Source organism: Scylla paramamosain, chromosome 14 (genome assembly GCF_035594125.1).
Source record: "Scylla paramamosain isolate STU-SP2022 chromosome 14, ASM3559412v1, whole genome shotgun sequence".
Classification (NCBI taxonomy): Eukaryota; Metazoa; Arthropoda; class Malacostraca; order Decapoda; family Portunidae; genus Scylla; species Scylla paramamosain.
In genome coordinates this window covers 7414459-7434562 of record NC_087164.1, presented here as the reverse complement: position 1 = coordinate 7434562, position 20104 = coordinate 7414459, and the positions used below count along the sequence as shown (strand labels likewise).

General features: G+C 40.4%; 1 protein-coding gene and 1 long non-coding RNA gene across 2 annotated transcripts in view; one reads left to right on the top strand and one right to left on the bottom strand.

Moving 5' to 3' along the window:
• The window catches only part of LOC135106686 (uncharacterized), a 280738-nt gene that overhangs the window by 221140 nt on the left and 39494 nt on the right, over window positions 1–20104 (top strand). The gene's annotated exons all lie outside the window — the stretch shown is intronic.
• Window positions 10050–11948, bottom strand: LOC135106706 (uncharacterized). Its single transcript, XM_064015964.1, has one exon. The coding sequence runs from the start codon at window positions 11457–11459 to the stop codon at window positions 10050–10052; it is 1410 nt and encodes a 469-aa protein (XP_063872034.1). The 5' UTR covers window positions 11460–11948.

Sequence of the window (20104 nt, the reverse complement as noted above, 5' to 3'; positions counted from 1 at the left end):
TTTTCGATCTCGCTGCTCGTTTATCGTTTGCCATGTTTTGTCATGTTTACATTTCTGTCGCTTCTCTAGTGTAGCAAATACTTTTTATAAACTTCTTCTTGACAAAGAAAAAACAACTGTGTGTGTGTGTGTGTGTGTGTGTGTGTGTGTGTGTGTGTGTGTGTGTGTGTGTGTGTGTGTGTGTGTGTGTGCGCGCGTGCTTGCGCGCGCCCCGCCAGAAGCCTCGCTTTTCTTATTTTCTTTACAATATACAGTTTATATTGTTATGGATATTTAGAGTGGGGTGTAAGAAAGAGCCTTAGTAATTTTGAAAAAAAAAACAGGAATGATAAGATGAAGCATAAAATAATTAGGGATATTAGAGTTTATTATGTAATCCTTTCATCATTTCCAACATCTATTTTGTTGTCCAGTGTAAGTATTCGATCAGTGAATGAAGCTGACTGGTTAGTATTGTGTGATCACTTTCTTTTCCTCATACTCTAACTCAGATGAAATAAAGCAAGTCTTTGATTCATTCACTGATTTCATAATATTTGTAACATGATTTGTACCGAGATCGGTAATAACCCACGAATGATTAAATGTCTTAAGTGTTCCCGTCAACGCTGCCGATCTCCGTTTATTAATGTTGGAATCGTTATTTCTATTACCAGCAAAAGTGATTTTTCTTTTTCAATAAAACATTAAATTAATGAAAAAAAAAAAAAAAAAAACGTTTTCGTCATATAAAATATCTAAGTTTCTATAGATTTTCATTCTGAGTGAGACACAACTGGAGACAAAACCTTGGCACGAAACTTAATCTGACCTTCAGAAGCCCAGCCAGATCCAAGGATGACAACTTGTCAGCCCTAACTCACCCATAACTTCAAAGTTTTGAACGACGAGTACCACCTGAACACAGAAGTGTTTCCTTTTTTAAACCATTACAATACTTAGGTATTCCCACCTTAAGGAAGAATGCAGCAGCAGAGAATACTTAAGGAACGATGCAGTAACAATTTTAGAAGTTTAGGTTTTCTATCCTTTATTAGCACCTCAACTACTTACCACCTTTTATGATATTGCATGAACCATTTTGAAGCGTACAACAAAGGTTCAGACATTGGTATTATCGAATAATTTATGAACCACCACTTGCAATGACTTGGAACTGGAATATCAGCAAAACCAAAAATACATTGATCATGGAATACTGCTCAGTCAGATAATCAGTATTTTTTAATGTAAGAGGGGCATTTACTAATGGCAATTAAAAAAAAAATTGAAGAAAAAAAAAAGCCCACTTGAGTGCCAGTCCCCAAAGCGAAGTCAGAAACAATAATCAAATATTGAAAGAACCTCCCTCTTGAAGGAGTTCAAGTCATAGGAAGGAGGAAATACGGAACCAGGCAGGGAGTTCCAGAGTCTACTCCCTCTCCTTCCACAAAGGATCTTCCAGGAAGGGCGCTTTCTTTCTGTGGTATTAATAGACACTCCTTCGTTCCCCAGTCCGACAAGTGTTCCTTGTAATGTTGGTATTCATGCAAATCACACAAAATTTAAAAACTAGAATTGATGCATTTTACATGTATTGAAATGTTGGGAAATTTCTTATGATTTATATTTAAATAAACAATGCATTTTGATAGAAAATGCTAAAAGAGTCCTGTTAACAGCCATGGAGACTTGTTTTCAAACGAAGCCACATAACCTCGAGTTCCAACTCAGTTACATCAGCATAGAAGCAATATATTTATGCTTACCTAGGAAGAATTGACCGTGAACATAAGTGAGGAACAGCTGCAGTATATACACTGCTCTCTAGCTATAAGATTAGGTTATCTGAAAAACGCATTCATAAAGTGTATGGTCAGGTGAAGGCCAGGAGGATGGGAGAAGGGTACGGAAGAGTCGGAGGAGTGTGAGAGAGAGAGAGAGAGAGAGAGAGAGAGAGAGAGAGAGAGAGAGAGAGAGAGAGAGAGAGAGAGAGAGAGAGAGAGAGAGAGAGAGAGAGAGAGAGAGAGAATGACTGACTGACTGACTGACTGACACTGACTGAGTGAGTGAGTGAGTGAGTGAGTGAGTGAGTGAGTGAGTGAGTGAGTGAGTGTGTGTGTGTGTGTGTGTGTGTGTGTGTGTGTGTGTGTGTGTGTGTGTGTGATTAAAGGCAGGGGAAGAAGTTTTAAGGCCACAATATAATGAATTAGTTAGAACAGTCAGGAGCTTAACGAGGAAAGCTAAAAACAATTATGAATTAAAGGTAGCCAGCAAGGCGAAGACGGACCCCCAAGGGATTTTTTCAAGTATGTAAGCTGAAGAATGGAGAAACAATAGGCCCATTAAAAGCAGCAGATGGGGAGCTGGTTAGTTCTGGGGAGGAGATTAGTAAAGTTCTAAACTAGTATTTTTTAACTGTCTCTGGGAAATATACAGGAAATGTCGAATAGTGATATGTTTAGAGCAGAAGAGAACGAGAAGCTGACAGATATTACCATAACTAAGTAGATAGTGGAACAGGAGATAGATAGGCTGAAAAAGTTCGTCACAAGGACCAGATGAAATATATCCCAGAGTACTTACGGAATGCAAAGAAGTTATTAGTGAACCGTTAGTTTCTGTCTTTAGGAAATCACTTGAGTCATGTGAGGTACCAGTAATGTGGAGGCAGGCTAATGTAGTACCCATCTTTAAGAAGGAGATAAAACTTTAACACCTAATTATAGACCTGTCAGCTTAATTTCTGTTGTAGGTAAATTAATGGAGTCAATAATAGCGAAGAACATTAGGGAGTATTTAGACAAACATAACTTGATAAATCAGTCACAGCATGGCTTCACGAAGGGAAAATCTTGCTTGACGAACTTGTTAACTTTTTACAGTAAGGTTTACGAGGCGGCAGACAATTGTGGTAGTTATGCCATCCTATATCTGGACTTTAGTAAAGCGTTTGACAAGGTATCCCATCAGAGGCTACTGAGAAAGGTTAGCGCGCACGGGATAGATGGGAGTGTGTTACACTGGATTAAGGTCGTGGCTAAGCGACAGGCGAGAGAGAGTTGTAATAAACGGATCTACATCGGAGTGGGGTCAAGTAATTAGTGGGGTGCCACAGGGATCAATATTAGGACCATTGTTGTTTGTAATATATATCAGTGACTTGGATAATGGAATTAGTAGTGATGCTAGTAAATTTGCGGATGACACGAAGATAGGTAGATTAATTAGGCCAGAATCGGATGCCTTGCAGACAGATTTGGATAGGATGAACGAATGGACACACAGATGGCAAATGCAGTTTAATATCAATAAATGCAAAATACTTAGCGTAAGTAGAGGAAACTCCACACAGTAGGTACACAATAAACAACGAAGCTCTGATAGTTCAGAGTACGAAAAAGATTTGGGAGTTATAGTTAGGTCAGAACTCCATTTAAGAAAACAATGCATAGAGGCCAGAAACAGGTCAAATAGGCTATTAGGATTAATTTTTAGGAGTGTTAAAAGTAGAAGCCCTGAAGTAATATTAAAGTTATTTTTGGCCCTGGTCAGACCTCATCTAGACTACGCTGTGCAGCTCTGGTCCCCATATTACAGGAAGCATATAGGTTTATTAGAATCATTAAAAAGGAGAATGACTAAAAGGATACCGGGGATGAAGAGGTTGAAGCTGTTGAATCTGCATTCTTTAGAGAGACGTAGGTTAAGAGTGGATCAGTAACCAGGATAGAGCAAGAAATAACGGGTTCAAGCTTGAAAAAATTAGATTTAAAAAAGAGATAGGAGGAAATTGGTTCCCAAATAGAGTGGTAGATGAATGGAACGGACTCAGTAATCAAGTTGTTAGTGCTAAGTCTTTAAGGAACTTTAAGAGAAGATTAGACATATTTATGGATGGGGATGATAGGTGGAAATAGGTAGGTATGATTGACACAGGGACTGTCACGTGTAGGCCTGATGATTCCTTGCAGCTTTCCTTGTTACTTATGTCATTATGATCGTTGGACATGCGTTCCTGCCAACCACCACCAATCCTGGAATTTTATGGCCATTAAAAAGATACAAATTTATATTTTTGGAAATGAAATATGTCATTAAACAATGGATGAACAGAAAATACAGAGAAAAATCCTACAATTGACAGCTGAGCTGAAGGACGAAATGGACACTCTTTCCTGTGGCTGGTGGGGGAAGTAGGGCAGGGGACTAGGGATGGCAGACGACAGCTCTGCTTGGGACAATTGGGGATTGTTTTGTGCTTCTTTAATGATGAAAAGTAATGTTTTTTGCAAGGTATGATTTCTTTTATGACGCCTTCACAATTTTCTCTGTACCTATACTCAATTACTAATAACGATTTAGTGAACCATGAAATAACAGAAAGGGTTGGCGAAGGAGTGTTGTTGTGTTGTTCGTTGTGAAGAAAAGCCATTACGAGTACATATACGAATATATTATTTGTTTTTTTCTGCTGCGCAATCTCTCCATGCGCTGCTAGAGGAGCCTCTTTGTGACTGATAATACCACTTCGTACACGAAGAATGGTCTCCACGCGGGAAAGGGGAAGAACTTATTTGGTAATTTGGCCATCTGGTGTCTCCATGATCTATTGTTTCAGTTTATTGAAGAACATCCATTTTTCACCAATGCATATCTTCATTCCTCAGGAAAAAAAAAAAAAAAAAAAAACATGCCACTTTGTAGCAATCCTTATTCTGCGTATGGACATTTTCCTTATCTGTTAGTGTGTGTGTGTGTGTGTGTGTGTGTGTGTGTGTGTGTGTGCGTACTGGGAAGGTACGTGTACCTTCCCAGTACCTGCTGCCACATGTACCGTCCCGCCGATGACATCACACGTGTGGTATAGTACCGCTGCTACAGACACATACTGGGAATGGTACGTCCTCCTCCCATCCTGCCTCCTACAGGATGGGATGCAAGGGGTGAAGGAGTTACATCTTGCAGTGATGGACGTTTATTCGATGTATAGATTAATAATACAGTGTGTGCTTCCTCGAAAGCCTTGTCCTTCACCGCCCTCTGCTCTCTGCATCCGCTGGGGAGGTCAGTCTCTGTTTATATGTTACAGATCTATAAATATGTCCACGTGGGAGTTAACAGTGGCAAACATCAAAAAAGCGCAAAACAGACAGAAGGATGTGATCATCCTAGAAAGGAAAGGGAAAGATATATATGTGCAGGTGTTTCCCTACAGAGTAGACTCACCTGGTGAGGCGAGGTGTGATCAGTGTGACATTCCTCTGAGCTGCAGTACGGTCAATTTTCTTCGCCTGGATCTGTACTCTGCTAGCTGCATTATTTGCCCTGGAGCTTTTCATTGCTGAATATCTTGAAGAAGTGTGCAAGTACTTCTGTCTCTGTCTTCCTCTTGCTGCTCTTCTTTCTATCTTCATCATAATACATATATGTTCTATTTTTCATCTTAGAACATCTTTCACATCTCGCCCATATATGTTTAATTAGTCCTCTTGCAGTGTTTGTCATTTCTAGAACTTGTTCATTGGTTATTGATGTCCATGATATCTTTAACATTCTCTTTGATATCAAAAATTCCTTTGGATACTGTCCAGGTTTCTGCTCCATATGTGAGAGTATACCACTATTTTCCTGTATCTAAGTTAATGTGTTTATTTGCCAATATGTTTCTCATTTTATTAGAATTATTTTTTGCTAGATCATTTATTTTCTTTATTTCACTGTCACATCTGCAGTCCACTGTTAGTAACCTTCCTAAATAACTGAATAGAGTTTAATTTCGTTTTTGTTTTGAATAGTAATATTTGCAGTTTGGTGATGCTTACTTTTTTTGTTGTTATCATTATATGTGTTTTCTCCTTTAGTATTTCATTAGTTTTAATGTTTTACTATTTAAAAAAATAATTTGCTTTAATTTTGTGCTATTATCGTACTTACCCATGTTGATCAGCAGGTAGCAATAATCTCTTTTTTTTTTTTTTAGCAGCACTCAATTCCTCCATCTATCAACTCGACACAATCTTCCAGACAACTATCCCCTCTTCTTCAATGACACTCAACTGTCCCCCTCTTCTACACTGAACATCCTCGGTCTGTCCTTTACTTATAATCTGAACTGGAAACTTCACATCTCATCTCTAGCTAAAACAGCTTCTATGAAGTTAGGTGTTCTGAGACGTCTCCGCCAGTTTTTCTCACCCCCCCAGCTGCTAACTCTGTACAAGGGCCTTATCCGTCCATGTATGGAGTATGCTTCACATGTCTGGGGGGGTTCCACTCATACTGCTCTTCTAGACAGGGTGGAATCAAAAGCTCTTCGTCTCATCAACTCCTCTCCTCTAACTGACTGTCTTCAGCCCCTCTCTCACCGCCGCAATGTTGCATATCTAGCTGTCTTCTACCGCTATTTTCATGCCAACTGCTCTTCTGATCTTGCTAACTGCATGCCTCCCCTCCTTCCGTGGCCTCGCTGCACAAGACTTTCTTCTTTCTCTCACCCCTATTCTGTCCACCTCTCTAACGCAAGAGTTAACCAGTATTCTCAATCATTCATCCCTTTCTCTGGTAAACTCTGGAACTCCCTGCCTTCTTCTGTATTTCCACCTTCCTATGACTTGAATTCCTTCAAGAGGGAGGTTTCAAGACACTTATCCACCAATTTTTGACCACTGCTTTGACCCTTTTATGGGGCTGGCATTTCAGTGGGCATTTTATTTATTAGATTTTTGTTGCCCTTGGCCAGTATCCTTCCTACATAAAAAAAAAAAAAAAACTAAACTCCAATATTAACAATCAGACCAGTTTAGCATCTGCTTCTTGTTCCCAATATGAATTTCAGATGAGTCGTAGATCTTTCTATACGTCTAAATCATGAAGCATATCAAATAGTTTATTATTTTTTTTTTTACTTTGTCGATAAAAAAAAAAATATATATATATATATATATATATATATATATATATATATATATATATATATATATATATATATATATATATATATATATATATATATATATATATATATATATATTTTATTTTTTTTTTATCGACAAAGTAAAAAAAAAAATGATAAACTATTTGATATGCTTCATGATTCAGACGTATAGGAAGATCTACGACTCATCCGAATATATATATATATATATATATATATATATATATATATATATATATATATATATATATATATATATATATATATATATATGTATATATATATATATATATATATATATATATATATATATATATATATATATATATTTGTGTGTGTGTGTGTGTGTGTGTGTGTGTGTGTGTGTGTGTGTGTGTGTGTGTTATATAGAACATAAGAACATAAGAAATAAGGGAAGCTGCAAGAAGCGACCAAGCTTACACGTGGCAGTCCCTGTATGAAATATACCTTCCTATTTCCATCTATTATCCCCATCCATAAGCCTGACTAATCTTCTCTTAAAGCTCTCTAGTGTCCTAGCACTAACAACATGATTACTGAGTCCGTTCCACTCATCTACCACTCTATTTGAGAACCAGTTTTTTCCTCTCCTTCCTAAACCTAAGTTTTTCAAGTTTGAACCCATTATTTCTTGTTCTACCCTGGTTGCTGATCCTAAGAATTTTGCTTACATCCCCCTTGTTATAACCCTTATACCACTTAAAGACTTCTATCAGGTCCCCTCTTAACCTACGTCTTTCTAAAGAATGTAAATTTAACAACTTCAGTCTCGCCTCGTAAGGAATACTACTCATCCCCTGTATCCTTTTAGTCATTCTCCTCTGTACTGATTCTAATAGACCTATATCTTTCCTGTAATGTGGGGACCAGAACTGCACAGCGTAGTCTAGATGAGGTCTGACCAGCGCAAAGTACAACTTTAATATTACTTCCGGCCTTCTACTTTTAACACTCCTAAAAATGAATCCTAGTACCCTATTTGCCCTGTTTCTGGCTTCTATGCATTGTTTCCCTAGACGGAGTTCAGAGATAACTATAACTCATAAATCTTTCTCGTACCCTGTACCTACCAGAGTTTGGTTGTTTAATGTGTACCTATTGTGTGGGTTTCCTCTACCTACGCTAAGTACTTTGCATTTATTGATATTAAATTGCATTTGCCATCTGTCCGTCCATTCATTCATTCTATCTAAATCTGCCTGCAAGGCGATGGCATCCGATTCTGACCTAATTAATCTACCTATCTTTGTGTCATCCGCAAATTTACTAACATCACTACTAATTCCACTATCCAAGTCATTGATATATATTAGAAATAACAATTGCCCTAATACTGATCCCTGTGACACCCCACTAAATTACGAGTACATGACCCCACTCAGATTTCGAGCCGTTTATTACAACTCTTTGTCGCCAGTCACTAAGCCATGACCCTATCCAGCCTAACACCTTCCCATCTATCCCGTGTGCCCTAACCTTTCTTAGGAGCCTTTGATGGGGTACCTTGTCAGATGCTTTACTAAAGTCTAGATATAAGATATCATAACTATCACCAATATCTACTGCCTCGTACACTTTACTGTAAAAACTTAACAAGTTTGTCAGGCAAGACTTCCCCTTCGTGAAGTCATGCTGTGACTGATTTATCAAGTTATGTTTTTTCTAAATGTTCCCTAATGTTCCTCGCTAGTATTGACTCTAATATTTTACCTACAACTGAAGTTAAGCTGACAGGTCTACAGTTAGACGCTAAAGTTTTATCTCCTTTCTTAAAGATGGGTACTACATTAGCCTGCCTCCACATTACTGGTACCTCACCCGACTCCAATGATTTTCTAAAGACAGAAACTAACGGCTCACTAATAATCTCTTTGCATTCCTTAAGGTAGGTTGCCACACGCGCACTTTTTGGGCACGACGTGGCACGAGGTGAGTGCGCGCCACACCGCGAGTAGAAACAGTACAGAAACAGAGACGTCGGGTACATTGCGCGCAAGGGTGTGGCGATGTGGCACGAGGTGAGCCCGATCTGGGCACGAGGTGTTGCGAGACGTGACACGAGGTGATCACGACGTGGGCACGAGGTCATCGCGACGTGCACACGAGGTGTGGCCCAACCCGACGACCCGTTTTGAGGGGTCGCACAGGCATTTTAATTAATTACGAGGTTGTTGCCGATGTACTGTCACGATATGTCACGGGGTGTTGTGAGGATGCGTCCAATATTTGCAGCGCCTCCCAAGCGGTATATAAAGGGTGGGGAATGATGATCAAGTCACTCAAAGCTAGACTGGCAAGCAGGGAAGATGGAGGAAGAAAACTACAGACAAGAGGCTCAAGTACTGATGGCAGGAATCCTGATGGTGGCTGCTGCATTGCTGCTGCGAAGAAGACGTCTACAGCAACCTCCCGTGCCACCCCAGCCACGAGCAAGAAGACCCAGAACAATATGGTGCCGTGAATGGCTTACGAGACGATCGATGCATGGCGATTTTCACCACCTGCTGCAGGAGCTCAACCGAGAAGACACCAAGGGCTACAAGAACTTCCTCCGCATCAAACCTGAACTTTTCGGAGAGATGGTGGACCGGCTTACTCCAATCCTCGCCAAAAAAGCCACCAGAATGAGAGAGCCCCTGTCAGTGGGGTTGAAGTTGGCTGTCACCCTCCGATTCCTGGCATCCGGCGATTCATATACGAGTCTGCAATACAGCTTCAGGGTCTCCAAAACCGCCATCTGTAGATTCGTACCTAAAGTCTGCCAGGCCATAATTGACATATACAAACCTGAGGTGCTCAAGTGCCCAAGAACTCCAGAAGAATGGAATCAATTTTCAATCCATTTCTTAACTTCCCAAGTTTTAGTATATTCTTTTTCTCTTTTACCATTTATGTCCCAATTATTTATATTCAGTTTGTAGTTTATAATTTTTTTTTACTGGTAAAAGGAAACATTAAAAAAGTGTTTTTAATGTCTCCTTTTACCAGTTATTATTTTATATCCATACTTATATTATAAATGAAAAGGGAAAAAATATAGTTGTTTTTTTCATATTTATTTCATACATTTTAACATATTTTTATATGCAATACATTTTTATTTTGTTTACATTTACTCGTCGCTATCCTCCGCCTCGTAGCCCTTCGGCGTCTCGATCATGGGGGACATTATGGCCTTTTTCGCCGGCGATTTCGTCTTCTGGCCCTGGAGTTTGGTGGTCGTACTTGTGTGCTGCAGGGTCTTGACGGGGGACGGTGAACAGCCGAGTATAGATTCCCACTGTATTGGGGTGGGCACCTGCTGCTGCTGTGGCTGCTGAGGGAACTGTTGCTGTCCTGATTGTTGAGGCTGGTATTGTTGTTGAGCCTGTTGGTACTGTTGTTGTTGAGGCTGTTGGTACTGTTGTTGTTGGTATTGGGGCTGCGAGTAATGTGGCTGCTGGTACTGCGGCTGATGATAGACTGGAGGAGGAGGAGGAGGAGCAGGAGCAAGAGTAGGCGGTGCAGGAGGCTGCCACAGGTGCGATGGGCTCGCAACTCCTAGTGGCATGGGCACAGAATCCAGCAACCTCCTCGGGTCTTTAATAGCACTCCTGGCCATCACTGGTTCCTCCATGAGGCTGATCATGTACGCGATCTTGGAGAAGAGTACTCCATGATGCATGGGGGAAACCTTCTTCAGGCGAGTGTACATAAATTCAACAAACTGCCGGATGTCAGCGTCAGGTCCCTCGACTGGTGGTTTTCGTGTAGCTAGCAGCTGTGCACTCTGGAGTAGTTCTTGGATGGCACTGCTCTCCTGGGTAGATTTGGTGGATCGTGGGCTGGATAGTTCCTCCTCCTGCCGTTCCTTCTTCCTCTTCCTCCTGGCAATTGAGTGGGCCGATAGGACAGACTCATGGCTGGAGGAATCTTGATCGTCACCTTGTCTGCCGAAGTCATCACTAGGGTGCGTACTTTCGTGGGCGATGTGACCTGCCAGGAAGCCCCAAACCTCGACGATCTTCTCCCTCTGCGTCCTCGGCCTGGCTGCTGATCCACTCTTGCTCTCCCTCTTCTCGATTTTCCCAAAATCTGTTCTCTTCTTGTCCACCACCTTCTTCACCTGCTGGTGAGAACAGTCCGAGAAAGTTTGGGCCAGGTCCTTCCAGAGGCTCTCCTTCCACGCCGGATTCAGCCACTTCTCGTTCCGCTTATCGTAGAGCTCTGGATGCAACTGGACGTAGTTTGCTATCTCCCTCAGTTGGTCGTCGTTGAAGGGGTAGTCCTGAACGTCTTTCTTGGATGGCCGAGTGCGTTTCCTGGAGAGCCCAGCAACAGGTTGTACCTTCACCACTTCCACTTCAGGAACGTCAGTGTCGTCAGGAACCTCAGGAGGAACATCACCAGTTTCTTCCTCCTGCAGACTCGGGGAAGACTCCTGCTGTGGTGCTTGCTGCTTGCCTTTCTTGGGCATCTTGGAAAGGTTGGCTGGAGATGGGAGGGTTCTTCTTCTGTCTGTGTTTGCGAGATAAGTGACCATGTGGCCCACGGGTGCTGTTTATATACCCCTTGGATCAGGTCACGTGAGAGGCAATTATACAGCTCGCCACCACCTCGCGCTAACTTCGTGCCCACCTCGGACTAACGTCGCGCCCACCTCGCACTAACCTCGTACCACCCCGCACCACACCTCGTGACACCTCGCGCCCAGGTAGCACGAGCTCGCACCACTGCGCGCCAGGCGCGACGTCGTGCCAATAGGCGCGAGGTGTCTCGAACAGGGTACGAGGTGTCACGAGGTGATGGCACGAGGTGGGGCCGACGTCGCCACTTCGTACCACGTCGGGAAAAAAAATGAAACTGTTTTAATTTTAACGCGACGTCGTGCCACCTGCCTCGACTTCCCCGACTTGGTGGCAAGAGGTCTGCACGAGCTGCCGCGCTGTTGGGCACGAGTTGGCGCGAATTGGGTGCGCACTCACCTCGTGCCACGTCGTGCCCAAAAAGTGCGCGTGTGGCAACCCGCCTTTAAGTACTCTGGGATATATTTCATCTGGTCCTGGTGTTTTGAACTTTTTTTAGCTTATCTACGAGTATCTCCTGTTCTACTATCTCCCTAGTTATGGAAATATCTGTCATGTGTGTGTGTGTGTGTGTGTGTGTGTGTGTGTGTGTGTGTGTGTGTGTGTGTGTGTGTGTGTATATCTATCTATCTATCTATCTATCTATCTATCTATCTATATATATATATATATATATATATATATATATATATATATATATATATATATATATATATATATATACATATATATATATATATATATATATATATATATATATATATATATATATATATATATATATATATATATATATATATATATATATATATATATATATATATATATATATATATACGAGGTGTGCCATTAAAGTTCCAGGACTGGTGCCACACAAGTTTTATTTCACATCCAGGCTACAAACTATAGGTTATCTCCTTCGAAGTAATCCCCCTGGCACCGCATGCACTTGTCCATCCTTCTCTGCCAGGCTTGCATGCACTGCTGGAAGGATTCTTGCGGGATGCTCCTCAGCTCCGTCGTCACGGCCTTTTTGATGTCGTCCGCATCATCAAAACGGGTCCCCTTCATGACCTCCTTGAGCTTGGGGAAGAGGAAGAAGTCGCACGGAGCGAGGTCAGGTGAGTAGGGCGGTTGCTCCAGCACGGCGATGTTCTTCTTGGCCAAGAACTCTCTGATGCTCAGGGCATTGTGAGCAGGCGCATTGTCGTGGTGAAGCAGCCACGAGTTGCCCTGCCACAACTCCCGCCTCTTCTCGCGCACTGCACGAAGCAGACGCCGCAGTACTTCTTTGTACACATGTTGGTTGACTGTCTGGCCCTGTGGCAAGAACTCGCAGTGGACGATGCCCCTCACATCGAAGAAAGCGATCAACATGACCTTGAAGCTGGACCTGGACTGCCTTGCTTTCTTCGGCCGTGGCGACGCCGGACTCTTCCATTGAAGGCTCTGGCGTTTGGTCTCCGGGTCGTACTCAAATACCCAGGACTCATCGCCGGTGATGACTCTCCTGAGCAAGTCTGGTTCAGTTTCCAGACGCTCGAGGATGTCCTGACACACCTGCATGCGTCGTCCCTTCTGGTCATCGTTCAGGAGTCTCGGCACCATCTTCGCACAGACTTTCCGCATGCCCAGATCTTCAGTGATAATCTTCCACACGCTGTTGTGGTTCATGCCAAGCTCATCTGCGATCTTTCGAACAGTCAACCGACGATCGTCACGCACCATCTGCTTGACACGCTCAACATTGGCCTCATTCCTGCTCGTTGAGGGTCTTCCACTCCTGGGGTCATCTTCCACGTCCTCCCGGCCCTCTTTGAACCTCTTGCACCACTCAAAAACACGTGAGCGTGACATTGTCTCATCCCCGTACACTTTTTGCAGCATACCCAGTGCTTCTGACGGCGTTTTCCCCAACTGCACCAAAAACTTCAAGTTTGTTCGCTGTTCAGCGCTCATTGTTAAACGACCTGCAACAGAGGACATGATTTTAAAAGCACGTAAGAAAAAGATTAGTGACTGTAGAGGGTTGGGAGCGCAGTTGTATACTCCAGAAGGATTACTTTGAAGGGGAAATATGGTGGTTTGTGGCTTGGGTTTGAAATTCATCTTTTAGGACACCAGTCCTGGAACTTTAATGACACACCTCGTATATATATATATATATATATATATATATTAAAAGGACAATAAGATATATATATATATATATATATATATATATATATATATATATATATATATATATATATATATATATATATATATATATATATATATATATATATATATATATATATATATATATATATATATATATATATATATATATATATATATATATATATATATATATATATATATATATATATCTTATTGTCCTTTTAGTCTTTTCTTTTAATTCGCATTTCGTTTATTATTGATACATTCCCTCAACAGTCAACACTTGCCTTTGTTTTGTTTTATTACTTTTGTAGGATAGTGTTTGAACCATGTACTTAGCATCACTTGACCATGTTCAAATCTTTCCTCAAAAATGTCTTCTCGGTCTTTTCTTTCCCGAACGGTCAAACCATCTTTCTCCTTCGTCCTCTTCCAGCCTTAACATTAAAATCCCCCATGATGATGATAATATTTTGTGATTTACACATTCTTTTTGCATCCTTTATTTGCTCTTAGGACTCGCAGTTTCCATCGTTTGAGTGCGTTGTTGTAGGGGCGTAACATTGATAAATATTAATGTCCAAAGTGTTTCCTTTTACTTTTGAAAATATAACTCTATTTGATATTGACCAGTTGTCGATAACTAAATTGGCATATAGTTTGTTCACCACGATTCCAACATCGTATTCATGAGTGTCTCATCCTGACCAGAAGAAAACTTTATCCTCGAAATCCAATCTTCGTGTTACAACCCATTTTGTTTTTCTTACGTTAAATCTTTGGAAACCTATACTGAGATTTTCGTATTCCTCTGGTTTGTACAGTGTTCTAATATTCCATATTGATATTTTGCTTCCCTCTGTTTCGTAAAGTAACTTGATATCGGACAGGGCCCACCTGCACGAAACCATGGAATTCCAGACTGTGAGCGGCATCACATTGGTTCCTAACAACACTAAGCTTCCTGCTAAGCTTCCTGCTATACTCTTTATTATTTTGGCTGCTACTCTTGATTAGACTTGGAGTCATATGCATGGTGGGGTCCCCAGTTCCCAGTTCAGTCGTTGACCCTCTATGAGCCGGGCTCGACTGGTGCTACGCATCTTGCTGTCACGCCATCTCCACATCTGCTCGCCTGGAGTGTTCCGCAGTTCCAGTCTTCGCTGGCGTGCCTGTCTCACCCAGAAATACACGTATCTTCCGGCTGCCCTCACTTTGTTTAGGTCATCAGCTGAGATGGTTTACCAGGGAGTGGCCGCTAGCGTATGCTTGTAACTACTTAGAAACGCATGTGAGAGTTGAGTGTACGGGTGATGACCAGTTGAAAAGTTCTACCACATGTGTGAAGAAGCGGCTAAATTCATCACGAGGTGTTAAACCTCCCCATACTCTCATTACTTTCAAGAAGGCTACGGACGATACCATACGTTTTCTTCCGTTTTGTGTAAATCCCTTTCATGACAGTCTCATTTCATTACCACCAGAGAATTCCGGCTTATCTTGCTTCACGTTCACATTCATAGGAAATAAATAAATAAAATGAGAAATACTTAAGGGTTATGATACAATTGATTGCAGTAATAACAATAATAATAATAATGATTGGATACATAGCCAACTTTTTTCAACACTACCAACCTTTTCAAGTACGAGTGGATTATCCTGTTGACTCAGTCGGTCATGTTTTCAACAGGGGCGATAGTGAAGTCAATTAGGTGCTTTAGTGGTCCTCTCCGATGCTTTCAGTGGCACTTGATTCCATTGCATGCTTTTAAAGTAATCTCTCTCTCTCTCTCTCTCTCTCTCTCAGATAAGAGACTGTTTTACATTACTGTTTTTACTGAATAATCTCGCGACTAATAAAACTACTCTTCAAGACTATGGATACATACAAAGTGCAACTATATAATGATAAATTTTCATCTCTTAAGTATGTCAGTGTAGCGAAATATCTACCAATCCCTGAACGACTTCCGCATTCAGGCAGCCCATTTACCTGATGAATGGATGAGCCTGCTTGGAGTGACGCTTGTTGCACTGCCTGCTGGAGACCAGTCAATGGGCTCCGGATTCCACGTCTTGATGCTTCGGTTGGTGAGGGAGACGTTGATCCGTTAGCATAGTATGGAGAGAAGCTACTGTATAGTTTTTTTGCTCTCTCTCTCTCTCTCTCTCTCTCTCTCTCTCTCTCTCTCTCTCTCTCTCTCTCTCTCTCTCTCTCTCTCTCTCTCTCTCTCTCTCTCTCTCTCTCTCTCTCTCTCATTATATATATATATATATATATATATATATATATATATATATATATATATATATATATATATATATATATATATATATATATATATATATGGCACAGTGGTTATGAATAAAAAGATCATATCAGTGAAGTTGAACACATCTTGAGTGTTATATCTAAATTTAAAATAATTAAAGACAAACCCTTTCACTATATTACTAAACCTGAAGATAAATTAGTAAGACTACTGAGAAGTCTCCTTAAACTAAGTGTTATCACTAAAGATATCTTTAACCACTTGTTCACTAGTGACTCGTCCTCGGGCATTCTTTATGGCCTTCCGAAAACTCACAAAGCCGGCAATCCTATTAGGCCCATCCTCAGTACAATTAATACTTTTAATTATAAATTAGCGAAATATCTTGACCCTATATTGCAGGGATACTCAACTTCTTTTAGTGAAGGCCCAAGAACACAGTTTTCTATATGTCAAAGGTCCGAATGATGATTTATAAAATAGGGATATAAATCTGATACACATAAGAATGCAAAACATTTTATTTCAAATTACAAGTACACAACTTTAAACTTCAAAGTTATTCATAATTCCAACTTCAGAAGAAAATCAATTCTACAATAATAATAATAATAGTACTATTACTATGTTTGCAAAGAAATCCTTTCTAATTGCCAAAGAGAAATCCAAAGAAAATATCTTTTAAACTCATTATAATGCCGGTGCTGCACTAACTGAAAACGTAAAGTTTGTAAACATTACTCAGGTACATTTGTCACAGAATGACTGAATTTTGCAAATGCTCATTAATGTGAAAAGTTACATTTCTTGTTCTTTGCAATGTCCTTGAACTTTGGAACAAAGGATGTGACAGCCAATCTCAGACATTGGTGAAGGTGTTCATTCTAGAGCGGTATTTGGTTTTCACTAAATTCATTGTAGAAAAAGCAGATTCACAATTGTAAGTAGATCCAAACATTGTCAGAACATGCACTGCAACTTTATGCAGACTAGGAAAAGAATCGTGTGATACCTTCTGTGTCCAGAATGTGACAGGATCATACTGAGCACTCTCCTCTTTTAGGATCATATTTTCATGCAGATCAATTAGTTCCATTTGAATTGATGCAGCATTTACCAATTTGAATGCCTGTTTTGCTTCGTGTGAAAATAAGGTTACATCTGAAACCATGAAGGGATTCTGAATAAAAAGCAACAGCAGACTTCCTAGTGAAAAACACCAAAACGATCTTTGAAGTTCCCAATCAGTTTATCAATAAATTTAGTATAATTATAACATTTCTTTCCCTTGGTATGCTCCAAAAGCATGGGAAAGTGATGAAGTTCTCCCTGCAAGTCATTTTTGAAAAGTTCCAGCTTCTTCTGGAAAGCCTGAACAGATGAAATAAGATCACACATAGTGTTGTTTTTTCCTTGTAGTTTGACAATGAGAGCATTGAGATGAAAAGTGATGTCTGTTAAGAATGCTGTCTTTTCCATCTCCTTTTCGTCTTCCAAAAAGTCTAAAAACTTATTTGCTTTGGCGGCACTTTGTTGGCTTCTAAGAATTTCTTGTACTTCTTTTCTGATACTCCAAAATCTTTCCAAAACCTTGCCCTTGCTAAGCCACCGTACATTGTTGTGCAGGAGTAGATCATCATAGCTGGCACTAACCTTACTTAAAAAGTTACGCAGTAGCCGATGCTGTAGTGATGATGATGCTTTCAAGAAGTTGGCTAACTTCATAATCCTTTCCATGATCACAGCATAGTCCCCTCCAAAACTAGCACAGTGGATGGACTGGTGAATTATGCAGTGGTATGATATTAAGTCAGGATGATCCTCTTTTAGCCGTCCAACTAGTCCCCTTTCTCTTCCAATCATTGATGGAGCGCCATCTGTAGTGATTGAAACTACGGACTTCAGATCAAGCCCCCGTTCTGTTAGCATCATTTTCATAGCCTCACAGATATCTTCTCCACGTGTTCGGGCTTCCAGGCTTGCCACACCAAGCAGATCCTCACAGAAACACTTCTGTGCAATATCATAAAATCTGACAAAGACAACTGTCAGTTGCATCTCTTGACTCATCTACAGCCAGAGAAATGCATGATGCATTTTACATTGCATTATCAAGTTGTGACGTCAAATCTTCAGCTAATATTGCAGTCCTTCTCATTGCTGTGGAATCTGACAGTGGGATTTGCTTAATTTTATCTTTAATGTCATCCTTTTGTTTACCTTCAGACAGTGTTTCAATAACCTCCAACATACATTCTTTGACCGTCTCTGCATCAGAAAATGTTTTTTTGTGTCTTCCTAAAATCCACGCTACTTTCAGTGAACATTCAACTGCTCTTTCTTGGAGAGTCATGGAATTAGTGAGAACATTAGTAGACCTCTCGTACTGTAATTTGAGCTGATTTACTTGTCTTGTGCATGTCTCAGTGTTCTGGGGATAATTCTTTTCAAAGTTACTGTGTTTCGTTTCATAGTGGCGTTTCACATTGCCACTTTTCACAACAGCAGTGGATTCACTGCATATCAAGCAGACTGGTTTTGAACCTTTGCAGGGAGAATGAAGGCATAGTTATCTGTCCATTCGTCTTTAAAGGAACGATTTTCACTGTCAACTTTTCTTTTCTTGGAGCAAGCCATTTTCCTCTCACAAACACACGTAACTACCGTTTACTCGGGCTGCTCGAACTTCTCTTTACCAAGCAAATCCTCCTGAAAATGGAAACAAATAGGAGATGTTAACAACAACTGTGTTTCCGCGTCTTTTCTCATGCCACAATCATCACCACCGTAGCACGCAAACCCCCATGATGATATCATACCAGTTTAGCAGTTAATTTTATCAAATTACTTTGAATACTGATGAGCTTACATACAGAACACCGTTCTGCAAATGTACGTTCAATACTATGTTCAAACTCACCGTAGTTTGAATGAAGTGCACACTGCACAGGTTGTTGCTTACAGCCAGCGTCGTCTGTCGTAAACAAACAGGTATTGGACCTGTAGTACGATTTTCTATTATCTGTTGAGTCATAGAAAACGGGGTGAATATCGATGTTTCAGGTATAACTGAAGTTTTAGAAATTGTTGTGAACTACTTCATTAAGTTGCAGTGCTTAATAGTTGCAAAATAAGTGTCCTATTTTCGTCGTGGATGTGTTTCCCAAAACCAAGAGAGAGAGAGAGAGAGAGAGTGTGTGTGTGTGTGTACCGGGGTCCGCACAACAGCTATCGGCGGTCCGGATTTGGACCTCGGTCCGCCAGTTGAGTACCACTGCTATATTGGAACCTCTAACATCAAATAAATTCACCCTAAAAAAAATTCTTACGATTTCGTTAAAGAAATAAGTAAATTAGTAGTCAATAATACTGTCACGGCAAGTTTTGATGTAGAGGCACAATTTGCTAATATTCCCCTTGATGAAACCATTCGGATCATCTGCAATGAACTATTTAAAGACCATGACACTTATTTCAATTACACTAAAAAATAATTTATCAGCTTATTAGCCTTAGCAATTAAAGACTCCCCTTTTTTTGTTTAATAGTAAATTATATGTTGAATTTGGTGGCGTGGCCATGGGTTCTTGTCTTAGCCCCACTCTAGCTAATGTTTTCTTATGTCACTTTGAAACCAACTGGCTGAATGATTGCCCTAGTGAATACAAACCTGTGTTTTACAGAAGATACGTTGATAACACCTTCCTGTTTATTCAAATAATCTCAACACATCACCTAAATTCTTCAGCTCTCATAATTCAAGACACCCAAAGATTGAATACACATGCGACACAGAAAAAAAAAATGGCTCTATCGCGTTTTTAGATGTACTGGTGACTCGTAATGATAATTAATTCCACACAGCAATTTACCGCAAACCAACTTTCACTGGTTTGGGAATTTTATTGCTCAGTTATTTCAGATTAACGCTATTAGAATTCTATATCGTTGCTACAGTCTATCTTCAAATTGGTTTACGTTTGACCATGAGATAAACTTTTTAAGGACTTTTCCATAATAACGGGATTCGCCGAAGCATTATTAACAATACTATCTAAAACTTTCTAGATAGTAAATTTAATAAGCCTTCCTTTATTGACACTCAGATGACAGCTAAGAAATACATAAAACTACCTTACTATGGCCACCTTAGTTATACTATT

What these genes read in the sequence shown, in the direction of transcription:
- LOC135106706 (XM_064015964.1), bottom strand. Translation starts at nt 11,459, where the DNA reads ATGGTCACTTATCTCGCAAACACAGACAGAAGAAGAACCCTCCCATCT.